This window comes from Protopterus annectens, chromosome 6.part0, assembly GCF_019279795.1.
Source record: "Protopterus annectens isolate FY-2018-M chromosome 6.part0, PAN1.0, whole genome shotgun sequence".
NCBI classification, from domain to species: Eukaryota; Metazoa; Chordata; order Ceratodontiformes; family Protopteridae; genus Protopterus; species Protopterus annectens.
In genome coordinates this window covers 1,037,862,877-1,037,883,170 of record NC_056737.1, presented here as the reverse complement: position 1 = coordinate 1,037,883,170, position 20,294 = coordinate 1,037,862,877, and the positions used below count along the sequence as shown (strand labels likewise).

The 20,294-nt window shown below is 40.9% G+C and overlaps 1 protein-coding gene across 1 annotated transcript in view; it reads right to left on the bottom strand.

Moving 5' to 3' along the window:
* AK7 (adenylate kinase 7) overlaps positions 1 to 20,294 on the bottom strand; it is a 1,289,119-nt gene that overhangs the window by 944,729 nt on the left and 324,096 nt on the right. The window contains exon 5 of the mRNA XM_044074647.1: positions 17,232 to 17,342. Within this exon, the coding sequence (XP_043930582.1) occupies positions 17,232 to 17,342 (111 nt within the window). The remainder of the gene's footprint in view (positions 1 to 17,231; positions 17,343 to 20,294) is intronic.

The window sequence follows — 20,294 nt, the reverse complement described above, 5'->3', positions numbered from 1 at the left end:
TTGCACCTTGTGTTTCTAAGGTAAGCACCATAACCATTACACCTACCTCCCACCCTTACCCCCTCAAGTTAGTCACTGTAATCCTTTATAGGATTAAAACTCTAAAAGCCATTAGTCCAGCCTGTAAGTAGCTCCTAATCCCTGCTGTTTGTAACTTCTCTGACTACCGAAAGTGTTTTGTCTGCTTGCATATTTTAATGTGAATATATATATGTGTGTGCATATTTTAATGTCAATATCTGATTGTTTTGTTATATAATGCACATTTGTTGTACTACTCTGTATAAAAATATTTTTCTCTTGTTTACAATGTGAACCTTTTCTCCCCGGGCCTCTGCTGTAAATGGACCTAGTCCAGTCAGAATCTCCCAGTTAACAAATGTAAAATAAATAAAATAAAACGAGGAGCAGCAGTCCTACAGGTAGATAATACCTCAAAAGCTTGCTACACAGGCAAGGCAAACTTCACAAGTACAACAGCCTTCATGTAACTTTTATTTGCTGGATAGCAATTCCACTCTACTAAACATATCTTCCTCCACTCAGAGATGATGACTTCATCTATGGGTTTGTGGAAAGGGTTAGGTTCTAGAAGTCTTCTAGAAGAAAAAAGTTCTCTGGTGAAAAACACACTGAGATGGATCCACACAGTCTACCTGGTTTTTGTTATGCCTCAAGCCACATACCACTGTGTATTTGATTATCTACCTCACTATATGCTGCTGATATTGTAACAATACAATATGCTTAAGAGCAGGCCTTGCTCACTGATTACTGGCATAACTAAACTTTTGTTGACCTGTATCAGCCTAAAAGATGTTTACCAGAATATGGGGGATTCCAATGAGGAACTATATCACAAATTTGTGAGCTAACTCTTCTTTAGAAAAGGGAAGTAAGGCATAAGACCAGACATTATGAGACTTGTTTACAACTTAGAAAATGATCTGTAATTTTCTAAAATATTCTATCAACTCATAAGCTTGTGATCTATATGTCATTAGTTGAACCTATTGACCTTGTTTGTTCAAGACTATAAAAAGCTCAAAGGCTAAAATGGAAATCATCATCATCCAGATTTGATCACAGTACCAGCCTGAACTAAGCATAGAGCCATTTTGCCAGTGTCGGCCTTGCCCTGACTGAACAGATAGCTGCACTGGATAGGACTGAAGTCTCCCTATCAGTGGCAAAGATGATTTTGTTTATGCATATGCTTGTAAGTACATGATTTATTAGTTTTTTTCCATTTAGTAAGTTTTTGTTTAATAAATTGTTAAGTTTGAGCCTTGGTGTCTTGTGTCATTTCTAATTCTGTATTAACCTCAGACTTTAAAGTAACAGACTAGTTCATTTGGCTCAGCGAGCAGGGTCTGAGGTTTGCAGTAGAAATGTCACAAGAACAACAACCAATGTTTTTTCATTTAAAACATATAGGCATAGGCAAGAAGGATTTTGTGTCAGGTACCCCAAATAAGGTGGGCGTTAGTACTATAATGCCAGCATTGTTTGGGAAATGGGATCCTCTTGCTAAGGTATTAAGTCAAGTTTCATCCCCTCCTTCCCCAAAACCTTTGCAAGAAAGACCTAAGGCAGACCTGCATAGTCTAGCTAAGGCCCTATCAGAGTTAAAATTAGATGATAAGGGAAAAAGGTGAAGGAAGGGGTGGGAGCAGCCAGATGGCTGTTCTTTGAGGCAATTCAGGAATTAGACAGAGATGTAGAGAAACTAAAAGAAAAGGTCCTAGAGTTAGAAGAGCAATGTAAAAAACACACACATACACACAGATTGGATAGAGATGCCTTGGAGAAGGCAGATATGACACTTGCCAAAGTAGGAGAGGAAGCTGAACACTGGAAATCTAATTCAGTGACTCTAGCTACTCGAATAATTCAACAGCATAGACAACAAAATGGGAGAAAACTACACCATCCGCCCTCAAGACCCCGGGTTCATGCTTTGCTGTGTAAGGCAGAGTTTGACCCCGAGAAGTGGAAAGGTGATCTCCCCTCAACTGATGAGGGTGATAGTGATTTTGAAATAGTAAATTTCCTATCAGTGGTGGCACGTCCAGTTATTGAGAGAAAGGGACAGTACACTGGGGGGGGGGTCACAACAATGGGTTGAGATGCGGAGTTATTCCCAAGCTGAATTATTAAATGTAATCCAAATCTATAAGCAAAAGCTGGGGTAAACTGTTTTAGCATTGTTTCTTTCTCGGGTTTGGGACACAGGGGAGAAGCAGTGTCTCTAAATGCTGAAGAGATGAACCAATGTGCATGCTTGGTGTTCCACCCACGTTTAAAGCAAATAGTAAACAATGTGAACCATGATGATCCCCAGGTGAATACACTGGTGGTGTGGTTAGCCATGGCTTTCCAAGCTGCTTGGCCTGACGCTACAGCAGTAGCTGATGAACATAAGCCTTGGAAAACAATAGCAGAGGCAATACAGCAGTTAAGAGAAATGGCTATGTTGGCTGCCATTTATTAATTGGAATTAAAGAATGGGGCAGTAGTGCTTCCGAAAGGACCAGATGCACACATAATGACCAGCAATATGAAAAGTAAATTGATCAGAAATGCACCACAGTGGTGGAAAGGGCAGCTAATGGCAGCCCTAGCAGGCTGTGTAGGTCAGCAGGTATGGGATTGTAATAGTCACTCTAAATCTAATGGCAGAATTAGTGAAAGAAAAAGAACAGAGACGAGCTAGGAAAGCAAATGCAGAGAAACCAAAGGATGAATCTGGTGAAAAAGTCACAAGAAAGCAAATGTTTCTGGATCTATAAAGGTGGGGGGTAGAAGCTGCAGAAATAGATGGGATAGCTAGCTACTGAGGAATTATATAAAAAATGAAAGCAAAAACAAAAAAAGAAAGGCTCAAACTCTGCAGGCAAGAAGCAAACCCCTACAAAAAGTCCAACCAGATGTACCACTAAAGGGAAGGTAGGGTGGAATCAATTATATCCTGACATCCCTGCTGATGAGGAGTTAGCACAGTGGCAAAAGTTAGAATTCAGTGATGAGAGAGATTGGGCAGAAAAGGAATGGAGAACCCCAGTTGAAAAAATGGAGACAAATTGACTAGTAGGTGGGTCCCCAGTAGCTAGGGGTACAGTAAGAGAAATTACACCTGGGGACCGATGCCCTTACGTACCTCTTACCATTTTTTGGAGGGGAGGGCCACAACGTGTAATGGCTCTGGTAGACACAGGATCAGAAATAACCATTTTTGCAGGCAACCCCCATAAATTTCATGGACAATGTGTAGAGATCGATGGTTATGGGGAGGCAAAAACACTAGGCACCACAACTAAGGTTAAAATAGCTTTTGGGGATGGTGTTCCTATTTTCATTGAAGCAGTAATAGCTCCAGTACCTGAACACATTTTAGGCATAGATGTGTTAAAAGGTAGAACTTTGGAAACCACTGTAGGGCCATTTAGGTTTGGAGTGCGGCATTGTTCAGTCAACGCAGTCAAGGCTGTAGTCTGAGGCAATGCTAAGTAGGAACTACTTTATATTCCCACACCTAAAACAATAGTAAACATCAGATAGTATCGTATCCCAGGTGGGCATGCCGAGATCACTGAAATGATCCAAAAACTGCTTTGGGTTGGCATACTTAAGCCAACTGTGAGTCCATTCAACAGTCCAGTGTGGCCGGTAAAGAAATCTGATGGGTCATGGCAGATGACCGTAGATTATCGAGGTCTGAACAAGGTGGCCCCTCCTTTAGCAGCAGCTGTTCCAGATATTGTTACGATCATGGAAAGATTGTCTTCATCTGTTGGGCCATATCATGCAGTTTTGGACTTAGCAAATGCTTTCTTCTCCATTCCAATAGCAGAAGAAAGCAGAGCCCAATTTGCTTTTACTTGGGAGGAAGGCAGTACACCTTCCAAGTGTCACCACAGGGTTATCTGCACAGCCCTACCCTGTGTCATGGACTGGTGGCTAAAGATCTAGCCAAGTTACAACTGGACAAAGTGACTGTTTTTCATTAATATTGATGACATAATGATTACTGGAGAAAAGTCTGATGTAGATATTGCATTAAAAACTGTAACTCAGCACCTTCAGAAAAGAGGGTGGGGTATAAATACAAATAAAACACAACAAGGGACATCAGTAAAATTCCTTGGTATGATTTGGAATGGAGCGAAAAGAGAAATTCCTGCAGCGGCACTAGAGGTATTCAGAAAATTGCAGTCCCAAAAATGAAACAGCAGGCACAGGCCTTCTTGGGAGCTATGGGCTTTTGGAGGGTGTTTGTACCTCACCTTGGACTGATTTTGAGGCCCATTCACTATGTAAAGAGGAAAAAGTGTGACTTTCAATGGGGTTCCAAGCAGCAAACGGCTTTTGAAAAAGCAAAAAAGGCCCTACAGCAGAGTGTGGCCTGGGCCCAATTGATCCACAGCAACCTTTTATTCTGGAAGTAACTGTTGCCAATAATGTAATGTCTTGGGGACTGTGGCAGAAGGATGACACTGGGAAAAAGAGACCATTGGTATTTTGGTCCAAATCCCTAACTGGAGCACAGGTGAGATATAGCCCCCTTGAGCAACATGTGCTGGCAGTGTACACAGCATTGATTCATGTGGAAGGAATAACTAAACAGCAAACAGTGACAGTTAAGATAGACTACCCAATCTAGGGGTGGTTACGAGATAATAATTTAATGAAAACTCTAATAGCACAGTCTTCGACTGTACAAAAATGGAAATGGTATTTACAGAAAAGGGCCAACATTGTACCTGGAGTATCTCAAGCACAACAACAGTTGGCTGGACTGGTAATTTTGGATGATGCTGATGCGATAGAACAACAGCGACACGAGCTTCCAAAGTCACCAATCATTGAAGCATCACCATTTGATAATTTAGATGCAGAAAAACAGAAACATGCATGGTTTACTGATGGTTCTGCTAAAATTGGATCAAATGGCAGGACCTGGACTGCGGTGGCTTATTGCCCACGAACAGAAACTGTGTTGTTTGATGAAGGTACTGCCAGTTCAAGTAATCAGGCAGAATTACGAGCTGTTGCCCTAGTCATTGATAGTTTATCACCTGGAGATGAGGCGTATATCTATACTGACAGCTGGGCAGTTTTTAAAGGACTGATAACGTGGTTACCTGCCTGGCAATAACAGAATTGGAAGATCCATGGCAAACCTCTATGGGGAGGCTCAGAAGATTGACAACAGATTTGGAAAAAAGCTCAACAATGCAAAATCAGTGTTGGGCATGTAGATGCCCATGCATCACTTGTGACAAATGAAAAGAGGCATAACCAGCAGGTAGACAAGATGGCTGTGGTACATGTTTCCGAAGAGAAGATCGAAAGTGCTAGTATGGCAAGATGGGCCCATGATCGGAGTGGGCACTTGGCAAGAGATACAACAATAGAATGGGCATGAAGGCCTGGTATGCAGTTAAATAAGGAAATAACTGCAGATGTTATAAAGCAGTGCGAAATCTGCCAAAGAAATAAACAAAAGCAACTGCAGGCAGAAGCATGTGGATATATTCACTGAGGCAGTTGTTCAGCACAAATCTGGCAAATAGACTTTATTGGTCCTTTACCACTGGATCAAAATCAGCAATATTGCCTAACAATGGTGGACACTTATTCAGGATTATTAATGGTGTCTTCATGCAAAAAGGCAAACCAACAAGCAGTGTTAAAAGAATTGAATAAATTGTGTGACGCATGGGATTCCCAGTGAAATCCAAAGTGACTAAGGCAGTCACTTTACCAGAGCAGAAGTTCAAGAATGGGCAAAGGAAAATTGAGTTTGATGGGTGCTGCATATCCCATATCATCCTCAAGCTGCTGGTTTAATTGAAAGGTATAATGGTCTCCTTAAAAAACAAATCCGAAAGAATACAAGTGATGGGACGTTACGAGGCTGGGCAAAGGTATTAGAATTAGCTGTGAGTCAGCTGAATAATAGGCCTCAAAAGCATCAAGGAACCCCTTTGCAAATGCATATGAATGACATTCGGTTCAAATGTTGTATTTTGAAATTAGAAAAGCTGAACCCAAATGCCATATACCCTCTTTTGATAAATGCTGATCAAACCCGGTTCTGGCTATGCGCATTGACTAAACAAAGAGTGCCAGCACAAAATATAGTGTTAGTTGAGACTCGGGGCAAAAAGGACTATTAGGGGAAAATTGGGAGGTTTTTACATTATGGGAGCCAGAACGAGAAGTGATAGTGAAGGCTATCAATTTAGATAACAAGACACAGATGATTCAAAAAGGACAACCTTTAGTAGAAATTTGTATGCGTCAAGATGCCATTATTTTGCTACAAGACTGTGATACTAAACCAAGCAAATGGCTGGGAATGAGAGTTATAGTGACCACACCCAATCAGCCAAATAAACATGGGACTGTGATTTGTGATGGACCTGGTGATACTGTTTTAGTATTACTTGATTCTGCTAAACAACCATTGTACTTTCCTCTCCATAGATTATTGCCACTGTTTGGGAAGGTGCCAACCTTTTCTGATGACAACACTTAGATGGGCCATAAGACTGTCTTGATCCTATCCCTCTATTTGACAAAGAAGATGTTGCAAATCTAACGGCATACTGTGACTTTTACTGGAAATTGGGGGATGATCTATATGCGGTGACACCAAAACCTGCCCTAACTTGGACCATCACTCAGACGGAGAACATCACAACTGTATGTAGACTAAACTGTGATAGACATCCTGAATAATGTGCTTCCAACCCTTTTGGAGGTCTATACCAAAAACTAAATGAGTCAGAATTTCCACTGGCCAAGTCTCCATTAGATTCCTCCTGCATAGCTGAATTTCAAAGGGAAAATAACACCGCAGAAACCCTATCTCCAAGTTTGGAGATATATGTCATGGACAATAGTTCAACTGTATTTGATGGTTTGGGACATGTGGTAAGGTATACAAGAGGATGTAAAACTGTAAGTAGTGCTAGAGTTATACAACATATTAAAATAATAATTAACATGACAGCAGTTGATATCACTACCAGGTATCCACATTGTAAAATTGTAGAATTATGGCCAGTTAACCCTTGCATATCAAATATAGATATTACAAATATAAAAGGAATAAACATGATGTTACAGGTATTCTTGGCACTGCACTAGGTGCAGTCGGAACAGGGACTGGATTCTTAAATAGTGTAGATATAGATACCCTACTTAGCAAATTGGGCCATTTGGGTACTGACCTAAATATGGCCTTTAAGGTACTAGCAGATCATGATCCCAAACTGGGACAAAGAACAGTAGACAGTATTTTAGCTCAAACTGTCATGTGGAGGTGGATTGAACATGCTAATACATATACAAAACAGATTTAAAATAACCTCACAACAAAAGTAAATCAAACCTTTTGTATTCTATCTCAATTGGCTCCTAATCAACAGTATTTGCAATTTACTCAAACTTGGGGGGCTAAAAAGGCAGCCCATTGGCAAAGGGAACTGCAACTATATCATTGGTTAAAGCCAATAGACTTTGCATGTGAAAATAAGTCTTGTATACTGATTTTTGACTATCTTGCTAGTAAAAAAGGAACAAAGCAGGTCTGTCCATTTGTTACATTGCCCTTGCAATTTGGAAATAATTGGTGGGTACCTCAAATTGAGTCTACTTTGATTGATTATAATGATGTACCCATTGATTTGGCAGGTTGTAAGACCTGGCCCCAGGGGTGGGTATGCATGATGGTGAAAAGGAAGCCTCACCCATGCTTACATAATGGAACTGGGAAATACACCTGGCACAGGTATATAGTAAATGGTACGGACATCTACCAACTAAATAATACCACAGTTTGTGTGATATCCTCCTGTAAATTAGCCTGGAGTCATGGGATAATCACAAATGGTGGAGCATACTGTAAAAGTAATATCCATGCAATTATTAATTTTTGTACTGGAGAACTTAGTAGATTGACTAAATGGATGGACATCACATTTAATGCTAGCATAAAACCATTACACACTTTTAGATGGCCATCTCTATTCCACCCGGACTTTCAACAAATTAAGCAGGAAGGGCAAATAGTGTTGCAACTATTAAATAAAACACTAAATGATGCGCATCAAACAGTGATTAAAATGATTAAAGATAAAGGTACCATTGTAAAAATTGCAAATGAAATACAGAATATAACTGTTTCGCACTGGTATGATATTTTTATGTGGTCACCTAAAGCTTCAGCGTGGTTTAATTTGTTGTTGCATCCCTTACTATTGACCACAATAGTTTCAGTGTGATTTTGCTTAGTGTCATGCTGCATACACAAATTGATGTTGTCAGTTTTAACTTTCATAAGGAATACACAGCGTACATTGCTCAATGCAAGGGGTGGTCTGTGACGGATCCACACAGTCTACCTGTTTTTTGTTTTGCCTCGAGCCACATACCACTGTGTATGTTTGATTATCTACCTCACTATGTGCTGCTAATATTGTAACAATACAATATGCTTAAGAGCAGGCCTTGCTCACTGATTACTGGTATAACTGAACTTTTGTTGACCTGTATCAGCCTAAAAGATGTTTATCAGAATATGGGGGGATTCCAATGAGGAACTATATCACAAGTTTGTGAGCTAACTGTTCTTTAGAAAAGGGAAGTAAGGCATAAGATCAGACATTATGAGACTTATTTACAACTTAGGAAATTATCTGTAATTTTCTAAAATATTCCATCAACTCATGATAAGCTTGTGATCTATATGTCATTAGTTGAACCTATTGACCTTATTGTTTGTTCAAGACTATAAAAAGCTCAAAGGCTAAAATGGAAATCATCATCATCCAGATTTGATCACAGTACCAGCCTAAACTGAGCATAGAGCCATTTTGCCAGTGTCGGCCTTGCCTTGACTAAACAGATAGCCTGCACTGGATAGGATTAAAGTCTCCCTATCAGTGGCAAAGATGATTTTGTTTATGCATATGGTTGTAAGTACATGATTTATTAGTTTTTTTTTCTGTTTATTAAGTAAGTTTTTGTTTAATAAATTGTTAAGTTTGAGCCTTGGTGTCGTGTCATTTCTAATTCTGTATTAACCTCAGACTTTAAAGTAATGGACTAGTTCACACACCACAACACAGTATATTAGCACCAGAATGATTGTGAAGAAGTCCTAGTTATTAAAAAGAAATGAAAGTGCTAATATACTGTGTCTTGGTGCATTTTTCACCTGAGAACGTTTTTTGTTTTAGTTTGTTGAAATTATTCTTCCACTCTGCTGATTTTGGTGCTTAAATTTGTTAAGTCTTCTAGAAGTAGCAACTTCATCCTCTGTACATACTTTTGTAAAGCACGATGAACTAGACTCCCTCTAGGACAGGTTTTGATAGGATCATTCTCCATGGACACCTGGACCCTCATTCTTTCTCCTTCCAATCTATCTACTCATATAGCTTAGGCAACTTCAGCAATGATCAATATGAAGAGCACAGTACAGTTATGTAAGTAACCTTACCATAACAGTAGATGTTCAAATGATCCTTACTGCAGTAGCTGCTCCCTTATTATTTCCCCCTTGTTTTTGCATTTTTCAAGTCATGGTGTGGACCATACCTCTCAACCATTTACTGCAAGAAATCTGGACAAGCCTGACAAAACAGGGGGGCAAAGACCCAAAAATAGGGACAGATTTTAAATATTGCTCTCATAAACTTAGAAAGTTGCTAGAGTATCTACTTCTCTGAAGTACAGGCTAACGCAGAAGGTCTTTGTTTAACAAAGTTCGCAGATGACTGCAAACTAGGAGCCATAATCAAATCTTCTAACAATGTGGACATCCTACAAAAGGGCCTCACTGAGACTGCCTGGTGTCAAAGCCAAGGCCTCAAGCTCAATGCCAAAAAGTGCATTGTCATCCCTTTTGGTAAAAACTCTGTACCCATGAACTACCACATAGGCGGTAGTCTACTTAATACCGAAAGTGTGATAAGAGACCTTGGGACACAGGTGGACAGTAGTCTCTCCTTTGATAATCACATTGCCACAGTAGTCAGGAAATCCTTCTATGTGGCACACCTCATCACAAAAGGTTTCTCATCCAGGAAAAAAAAGGTCATTGTTCCCCTCTACTCATCACTCATTAGACCCATTATAGAGTACAATGTCCCTTTTGGTATGTACCTCACAAGACATCTACAACAACTGGAAAGGCCACAGAAATACCTCACAAAGAGGATTACCGACCTCAAACAGATGCCATACTCAGACCGTCTCAAAAAACTCCAGCTTTACTCTGTCACATATCGCCTACTCAGAGGCGATCTCTGCCTAACATACAAAGCTATGTCAAACCCAGAGCTGTTGGACATGCTCCACGTAAAGAAATCCCAATCCCTCCGAGCTACACGCTCTAGGGACCTAAACCTTGTCACCACAATAAACAGAGAATGCTGGAGGGATAGATTCCTGTCTCAGAGACTTCCCATACTTTGGAACAAACTACCTACCTAGATCAAACAAAGCTCCTCATTAGCACTCTTCAAGAAAAATCTTGCTGATTGGATGGGAGATAGGAAATTCACCCCGGGGATCACTTCTGTGGCTCTGCTTGACAGGGGCATGGGAAAATAATTTTCCTGGGTGGCAAAAGCCAGGGTACCATTTGGCTAGGCTTATATAGGCCCTAGGGCCAATAGCCTAGTACCTACCTATGAACCTATGAAACTCAAATGTATGTCATTATTTAGTGACTTCAATCCTCAGATCATCCCAGTGATTTGTCAGAAAACCACAAATGTTATGAGGAATAGACCAAATATATGAGGCAAAAATCTGGACATTCTGTGAAAATCTGGACAGTTGAGAGGTATGGTGTGGCCATTTATTTTCTTCTCCTAGCATTGTCCTTCTCAGGTCTTTAGCTCCCTCTGTCAGCATGAAAGCATTGAATGGCTTGGAGCCCAAACCTGATTTTAGTCAACTCAACTCAAGCTCATTAATGCTTTGGACATGGGGAAGGTTCCCTGAGGCTTTGAGTGCTGGCTATTATATCCTTTGCTGGATATAACCCATATAGTTTAGGCTACTGCAGCAGTTATCATTCAAACATCTACTGTTACAGTAGATTTACTTGCACAACTGTACTTTTCAAAATAATGTGCAAACCTCTGAATAACTAGTACCATTAGTAGAACATTTTGTATTGTTTAAACTGCTGGTCTTATATCAGGCCTGCATGCAGCAAAGGTTATGTATAAGCTTTCACCTAAGTATGTGTCCCTGCCTATAAGCAAACAAAGTTCAATTTTATGTCTGCAGGCAAATAAGAAAGCACTGTTATCTAAACCAATTTGCTCTAAATGTTTTAAGAAGGGACACCCAGCAAAATACTGCACAGCATTTGATAACACAATACCACTATGCTGGTAAAATTCTCCTAACAACAGACAAATTACGTATCCTGTACCTGAAGGTGAACCAGTGGAATGTGGTCTTGCTGAGTGCTTAGCCTTTAGAAGTGTAGACTCTTTCCTTTGCCATTGGTCAGCTTCCAAACTGATTATATGTACTATGTATGTAGATGGTAAGGAATTCCAAGGATTGGTAGATTCAGGAAGAATGATTAGATGGAATTTAATATGTGTATAAGCGTAAAACTACTAGTACCCAGAAAACTGAAGTAATGCGTTTTCAAGGAAACAAGAAAGAATAGATTGTAACCCAAGCAGAAATACGAACTATTCTTGGCCATGCACCACTCAGTAGTTTTGGTATCTAATTAAGCACATGATGTTATAATTGGGCTGGACTTTCCCATTTCATATCCATGGCAGAGGTAAAACAAGATATACTGTTAGAGAAACACAGCCCTGTTAAAGACAAAGCTGTGAAATGAATGCTTCAAATGGCAGTAAGGTTTGAATCTGGGTGGAAGCTAAATCTGAAATCGATCACATGGTTTTTCGACTTTGTAAAGTAGATCCATATATATATATATATATATATATATATATATATATATATATATATATATATAAAATAAAATGTAGTCCCAATCTTCCTCTGATAGTAAGCCTATAGCAGTTCACCTACTGATTTGATAAAACATAAAAAATGGTGACACTGGAGGAATAGGACCACACACAGCTGCAGAATAACAAAGAAAACACCTATGAACTTTAAGTGAATTTAATTTAACCAAAAGCTTTGAAAAGGTTGCTTATATCTTTGGCTTACAGACCGTGTGGTTCTGAAGAAGCAACTTAACCACAGGCAAATTAATGCCCCGTATTCCAAGGTTACCCTAATGCAATACCTTGTACTTGTGAACCTTTACTTGGGTACTAGATAAATAACATCTGAAAATGATTTTTAGTAAATTCATCTTAGCAGAATCTTAAACTTCCTTTAAAAGGGCAGGTTGTTTTCTATGTTTTACAACTTTATGGTGTGTTGAAATACATAATGGTCTACCAAAGTAATCTTTAAAACTGGCTACTTATTTAATGTTTGGTGTTATAAATTACAAACTCAGGGCCCACTAGGGTCATTTAAATAAAATATATATCAAAGATCAGTAAGTACTGCTTTGTCATGTTTTGTATGGCAAGTGTAAATTTTAATCTGACAACTGTGAAAATAATAAATGAACATTTTATGGTGAAAAAAGAAAATGTAACTATGCATACATTAGATATCCATCTGTGACACTAGAAACATTAGTTCTGCTTAAAATTAAATATCTGTTTGCAAAGCTATGCTACAGACAAAACTTATGTCATATCGAAAGGATAAGATCACATCTCAGCATTCTGCATAGATGGGGCTGAGCTAATTAGTGTACAAGCAGAAAAATGTAGGGAGAAAATATGATTTTCCTAAAGCTAATACACATTTTAATAAAGGCATATGAAATGTACTATTAAGTTGTAAGTAAAACATATATATGAAATATTAGTATATCTATCTATACACACATCATCATCATCATCAATCCCTCTTTTTCCCATTTTTTGCATGGGGTCAGGGGTGTTGTGTCAACTGTTGCCATCTGTCTCTATTCAGTGCCACTCTCCTCCCTTCTTCAATACTCATGCCTGAGTATCGCAGGTCTTCTCTTACACAATCCATCCACCTCTTTGCTGGATGTCCTCGTTTCCTCTTGCCTTCTTCCTGTCTGTCCCAAATCTTCTTCACCAGACTGTCATCTGCTTTTCTGTACATGTGCCTGAACAACCATAATCTGTTCTCTTTGATCTTTTCAGCAATTGGCGTTACTTCACCTTCTGCTCTTATGTCCTTATTTCTTCATCTGTCCCATAGTGTGCATCCTACCACCCATCTCAGGCACTTCATCTCCATCACCTCTACCTTCTTTAACAGCTCTGCCTTTATTGCCCAGGTTTCTGCACCATGCAGTAGTACTGGTCCCATCACTGTTTTGTACACCTTACTTTATTTATTTATGTTTTATTTTACATTTGTTGACCGGGTTTGTCCGACTGAGCTAAGTTGCCCTTTTTTAGCGGAGGCTCAGGGAGAAAAGCTCCACATGTTCTACAGATTATCATTTACAAAAATAAGTAAACAATCAACAATTGGTTTACAGAAAATATGCAAAGCAACATATATATGAAAAACAAGGATTTACTACAGTAAGCTAATCATTATGTCTGTCAGATTTAGAATCATATATCATTCAGGAGGACTAAAAAGAGTCCTGTCACCAGATGTAAAACCTTACATTATGCAGATAAGAATGTATGTAATGTGCCTAGGACAGAGAAGTTAATGTGAGACAAAGTTTAGAAAGTTAAAGAAAGTTACATAAGTTGGGAGCAGATAGAGGTGCGCAGTTAGGGTTGATAAACTGTTTAAGGGGGTGAGTACAGAGGCAGGTCCATTGGCTTAACAGATATTCTTTAGCGGCTAGCTTGAACTGGATAAGTTGCTTGAGTGACCTTATTTCTAGTGGGTGTTTGTTCCAGGCCTTGGAAGGATTATAGCTATAGAGAATACATCCTTTCTTAGTTTTAGGTTTGTGGATTTGTAGCAGATCTAGGTTAGAGCTCAGGAGGGATCTAGCAGGTGAAGAGTGGAAGATGATAGGGTAGGACAGTAAGAAGGCTGATAAAGGATAGAGTGGATGATCTGGAGTTGAGGGAGAAGAAGCTGGTTAGTTCTATCCAGTTAAGGTGTTTGAGTGAGCGACAGTGATGTATCTTGTAAGTTTGATGGGCTGCAAATTTTCAACTTCTTTGACATTCTGCCATCCTGTACTACACCTGACTCTCTGTGCCAGTTGGCTGCAGCCCCTCTAATTCTGGCTATGATTTCTACATTCAGACTTCCCTTCCCCTCAACCACCCCTCCCAGATACTTGACGCTATTGACCTGTTCCACTATTTTCCCTTTTATCTCAGTTCTCAGCTTCTGATTTTCCCATTTGCCACCATTAGAACTGTCATATCTGTACTCAGTTTCATCCCGTGTGCCTTCCGTTTTGCATTCCATTCCCCTATCCTTTGCTGAAGTTCTTGCTCAGAGTCTTCCTGTAATGCCACATAGTCTGCATACAACAACTTTGCTGATCTGTCCCCTTTAACCTGTTTGCTAATGTAGTCCATCAATAGTATGAACAGCAGTGGGCACACCCACTCCCACTGGGAGCACCTCTGTTCTTGAGTCATTGGGTCCTTGTACATAGCTTGTACTAATTATACCAATGTTTCAGGGACTTATAACACCACAGGACTGCCCAAATCATCTCTCTTGGGACCTTGTCATATACTTTTCTCCAAGTCTTGGAATGCCCAGTTGGACTTTTTCCACATCTTCAGCTTCTTTTCAACTACCTGTCTCACTGCATCGGGTCAGCTGTGCTGCATCCTGATCTGAATCTGAAATACACATCTCCCATCTCACTTTCTACTACTCTGTATTTGTTTACCAATCACCTTTTCCAGAACTTTCATGCAACGTGACAAGAGTTTGGTACCTCTTTACTTCCCATAATTGTGAATGTCCTCTTTGTTCTTGAACACTGGCACTAGTATGCTTATTCTCCAGTCATCTGGAATACACCTTTCTCCCCACACTGCTATGAGTACGCCCAGGAGCCATTTCTCTCCTATCTCACCCTGTATCTTTCTCATATGTGCTGTGACCTCATCTAAGCCCGCTGCTCTCCTTAACGTCATTTTCTTTAGTGCAATTCTTAGTTCTTCTATGGTGGGCTCTTCCTCTTCTCTCACTGTAGGCTGTGTCTGGGGCAGAACAGCTTCTGTGCTAAATTCAGAAGCTTCTGGAACTACTCATTCCATCTGCCTTGATGTCCTGTGGACTCATGAGAAGGTTGTTGCTGGCATCCCTTATGAAAGGTGTCTGTCTTCTTTATCTTTCTGTGTTTGCCTTGCAACCTGATGTATTTTCTTTGTGCCATCTACTGAGTCACTTTCCAGAAGTTGGCAGAGTGACTCCGCCTTATTCTTTGCTATTGCAACTCCTCTCTTAGCCTCTTTGTTAACCAACCACTATTCTTTCCTAGCCTGGTCCATCTTTCCTATCTCCCATTTTGTGCTGCATGCCTTCTTTCTATTTTGACTTCCTGGACTTCTGCATTCATTACCAGCTTTCCTTATGTACCTTATGTCCATACCTGTCTCAGTGACACCTCTGTTTTGTAGTCCTCACACATGTGTTTTGAGGCACTGCCATTCTTCTTTAACTCAGTCAATTTCCTCTTCTTCTTGAGGTGCTAGAGCCCTGAGTAATTCCCTGAACTGTTATATGTACTCTCCAATCAACTTTCAGGTCTTCGGCCTGGTTTCTGTTGACTTTAGAGCCTTCTCCAACCGCTGCTTGCAGCTGATTGTGGCAACCAGTGGTTTATGTTGTGGGCTGACTGTTTCACTGGGGATGACTTTCCAATCACTGATTCAACCCCAGAGCCCTTTCCTCACTAGGATAAAGTCTACCTGAGTTGTACATTAGCCACTCTTGTATGCAATCTTGTGACTCTCTCTCCTTCTGAATCATGTGTTGGTTACTATCAAGCCATTTGCCAGACAGAAGTCTGGAATAGCCTGTCCTTCTTTATTCCTGTTGTCCCACCCACGTGGACCTAGGCAGTCCTCATATCTTGTTCTGTCTGTCCTGATATGTGCATGCAAGTCACCCATTATCAACACCAATTCATGTTGTCCTACTTTATCTAGTAGGTCCTGCAACTGCTGTCTGAATGCACTCTTTTCTTCACTATCACAACCCTGCTGTGGGGCATAGGCTGAAATTATGAATACTGCCCTATCATTAGACTGGAGTCTGCCATGAGTTTATCACTAACTCTGAGAATATCCCTCACTGCCTTCTGAAGCCTCTCCCCACCACAATTCCCATACCATTTCTAGCCTGTCCTCCTCCTGAGTAGTAGACTCTGGATCCCAAGCCAAGTGGCTTTGCTGCACTACTCTTCCATCTTGTCTCCTGTATATATAGGATGTCCAGCTTCCTCCTTACCATCATGACATCTACAAGCTCCAATCTGTCAGTGAACCTACACTGAGTGTAGCAATTCTTAGTTTGGCAAGGTGATTTGTTTTATCCAGCTTTCACTCAACAGTGCTATCCCAGGTAACCAAAGCTGGGAAACACCAGCCAGCCAGTAGCTTATTGACCCAGGGATACTAGACTTTATGGCAGGCACACACTGGGCAATGGGGCACATAAACCCATCCCACTGTCAGCATGGCTCCTGGCATAGGTCAGAGTAGACCAGGTCCTCAAGCAACTTATCAACGGCAAATATCCATGCCCATTTGGCAACATTAGTCAACAAGACCAAATCACCAAGTGCCATATTTTATACAGTCACGCAGCTAGCCCTGCCACAGCTTGCATTCTGTGATCTATGTTCTCCTATCTTGAGGATAATGTGTACCACAGTAGATGCCCAAAGCAGTTGGTCTATACAACTTTTCTCCATATATATATATATATATATATATATATATATATATATATATATATATATATACATTTTTATTTTCACTTGGTACATTGGATATGCTGCTTATGACAGGCAAAATATACAAAACTGAAAGCAAGGTGCCAAGGTAGTATTACAAATTCTGCTTCATTCATACCTACAAAAGGACATGTGCTTTGATTTCAAAGTGTGTTTTGTAAATTCTAGATTGTCAGATATTTAAGGTTATAATTTCCTACTTTCTTACAATTTTTCCAAGCTTGATGACAAGTTTTTCAGTACTAATGTGCTCTTTAAAATTGGGATGTGGTCTTCTTCTCCTGTAGTCATCTTCAGTAAATGGAATATCTGGATCATCCTAAAAATAGAGTGATTTAAAAGTTTTAACAATTTGCAAAAAAAAAAAAAAAAAAACTTCAATAAATTATACAAATTTGTATCAGGCATATTATAATGGCAATGAATAACTCACTCAAGAAAATAAGGATATGTTATGTATATTATAAAATGGGAAGGCAATAATCCCACAGAAAAGCATAACACTGTAAATATGACATAAAAACAAGATATACTGCACTGATAAGATTGGCAACTACAGCTGGCTTGATTGTGTAGAGTTACAGAGCCCTGACTGTGATCCAAACAGCAAGGCCTCAGTTAGTGGCCCAGGGACTGGAGGCACCAGCAAGAAAGTCAAAGAATGTCAGTGAGAGGTTTAAGGAGTATGTCTCAGAACTTGAGCCTTGCTAGTGTATGACTGCTAGGTATCATACACCTAAAAGGAGCCATCCACTCATGGGGGGGGGGTGCAGGGAAGCTTGAAGGGCTTTGTCACTCATGGAAGTAAATGATGTTTCCACATTGCATCCATTCAATGCCCACTCCTTCTGCTTTTATGCAATATTTATAGATATGTTAAGTTGCATTCCAAAAATTCTATTACAGCTAAATCTATGATGGCTGCATAGTAATCAGCTTTTACCTAGAAGACAATGGGCAGGATTCACGAAGGCTTGCATGGAGTGTAAGAGACGTGTAACACTCCATGCAGCCTCGCGATCCAGGAACAGCCCGAAACTCCGTGTAAGAGACCAGCTAAAACGTCTCTTACACGGACTGGGCATGGATATGCTAAATACCTCACTTGCAGCCGAAAGGTATGCAAATGAGGTATATTAGCGATCCACAAAGCAGAAACCAGCCCGTGTAAGAGATGTTTTAGCTGCAGAAATGTACTCAGTTGACAACTGAGCACGTTTCTGCAAAATCTAATGGAGCCATGTCAGCTCCAAATAAAGGGTGCATATGTGTCAGGCAGCATGCCAATGGCCAAATATGTGGCCATTGGCAAGGTAACCCGATGCAAATATAAAAAATATATAATTTTTTTTTTCGGCGATCGCCGGTGTTTAAACGCAGCACAGCCCCGCGCAAACGGGCTGCGCTGTATAAAATATAAAAATGAAGGTTATAAACCCACAAATGTGGGTTTTATGCAATACATGGAATGACAATGCAGGGACCAGCAGACAAAAAACAACATGGCCACCGTGTAGTGGTTGCTAAAGGGGGAAGCTGAGTCTACGACATGTAACTAAGCATTAGTAGGCAATCTCATGTAAATGAGGGTTAGGATACTGAATCCCACAGTCACATAGCAAATGAGCACAGTCTGAGTAGTGTAAGAGATACATAAGGGGGAGGAATAGAGTAGGAGATAGGTGACATCACAGGGGGGAATGGTAGAAAGAAATGCAGTTCATTGGAGGTCAGTGTAATATGACAGATGACAGACACAGATCAGGGAAAGAGGAGTGCCACAAGATAAGCATGGGAAAGTCAAGAAATGGAAAGTGTACACTGTTACTTACACCAAAGTTTCTTGCTGGGCATGCATGCGCACGTGTGCGCTCCATGAAGCGCGAGTAGGGCAGTGTGCGTGCGTGTAAGGCAGACTGAACATGTGGGAGCGTGTTGGTAGATTTGTAACACTGTTTGCGCTAGTCTGCGCGCGTTTTAACCCGAATAGGCAGATCTTGAACCGTGTAAGCATGTGTGCGCGCGTGTAAGCCACTGTGAGCGCGTGTCTGCTGGTATGCATGCTTCTCCCCCCTGAGGAAACAGAAAGGAAAAAGGAAGCAACAGAATTAGTAGGAAGCTAGCAGGGAATACTGCTGGAGCTAGCAGGTGAAAACAATTAGAAGCAGGCAATTACACATGCAGAATAGTAGCCCAGCCCAGCACTTAAAACCCTGCAAACAGCAGTGCAGGATGTTTCTCTCAAGAGACACTGCAAGACAGGAGTAAGCTATTAGAAGTGAAAACTGAAAAAGCTGAACTCAGAGCAGAAATGCTAGGGGCTGCCATAGCTGTCATAATGAGACATAGGCGACTTGCTGAGGGTGGTGACAATGCAGATGGTGCCAGACAACCCACAGTGAGGAGACGGAGAAGAGTGTACAGGCCCAGGGTCACCTACCACGGGTTACATGAGCTGGAGATAGTAGAGCGCTATAGAGTGGACAAAGACCTCCTGCAGCAAATAGTTGAGCTGTGCAGGCCACGCCTTACACACAGAACCAACAGAGGGGAACCCATCCCAGTGGAAACCAAGGTATGTGTTGGCCTAAGAATACTAGCAACAGGTACCTTCCAGAGACCAACTGGTGATATGATGGGGATATCACAGGCATCAGCCTCCAGGGTACTGCACCAGTTCCTGGATGCCATGTCAGCACATGTCGGTGATCATGTATATTTCCCCAATGCCCGTGAGGTATTGGCCAGCAATATGCATCTCTTCCAGCAAATAGCAGAATACCCTGAGGTAGTGGGTGCAATAGACTGCACGCACATACGCATCAAAGCACCAGCTGGTGAGCGGGGTAGGGCCTACATTAACCGCAAGGGCTTCCCCTCCATCAACTGCCAGGTCATATGTGATGCCCAGAGCATAATAATGAATGTGTCTGCTGGCTGCCCTGGGAGCTACCATGATTCCCACATCTGGCATTTGACGCAGCTGTACCAGACATTTGCCTATGAGGACATCCCACATGGACACCTAGTGGGGGATGCAGGTTATGCACTGGAGCCGTGGCTGATGACACCCATCAGAAACGCACACACACCTGAACAGGAACGCCATAATGAGGCACATGCACAAACACGTAATGTAATAGAGCGTGTGTTTCGGCTGCTCAAGTCATGGTTCCGGTGTCTGGACACATCTGGTGGAGCCTTGCAGTACTCACCAACTACATGTACCCAAATTGTCATGGTATGTGCTATGCTACATAATATGATCTTG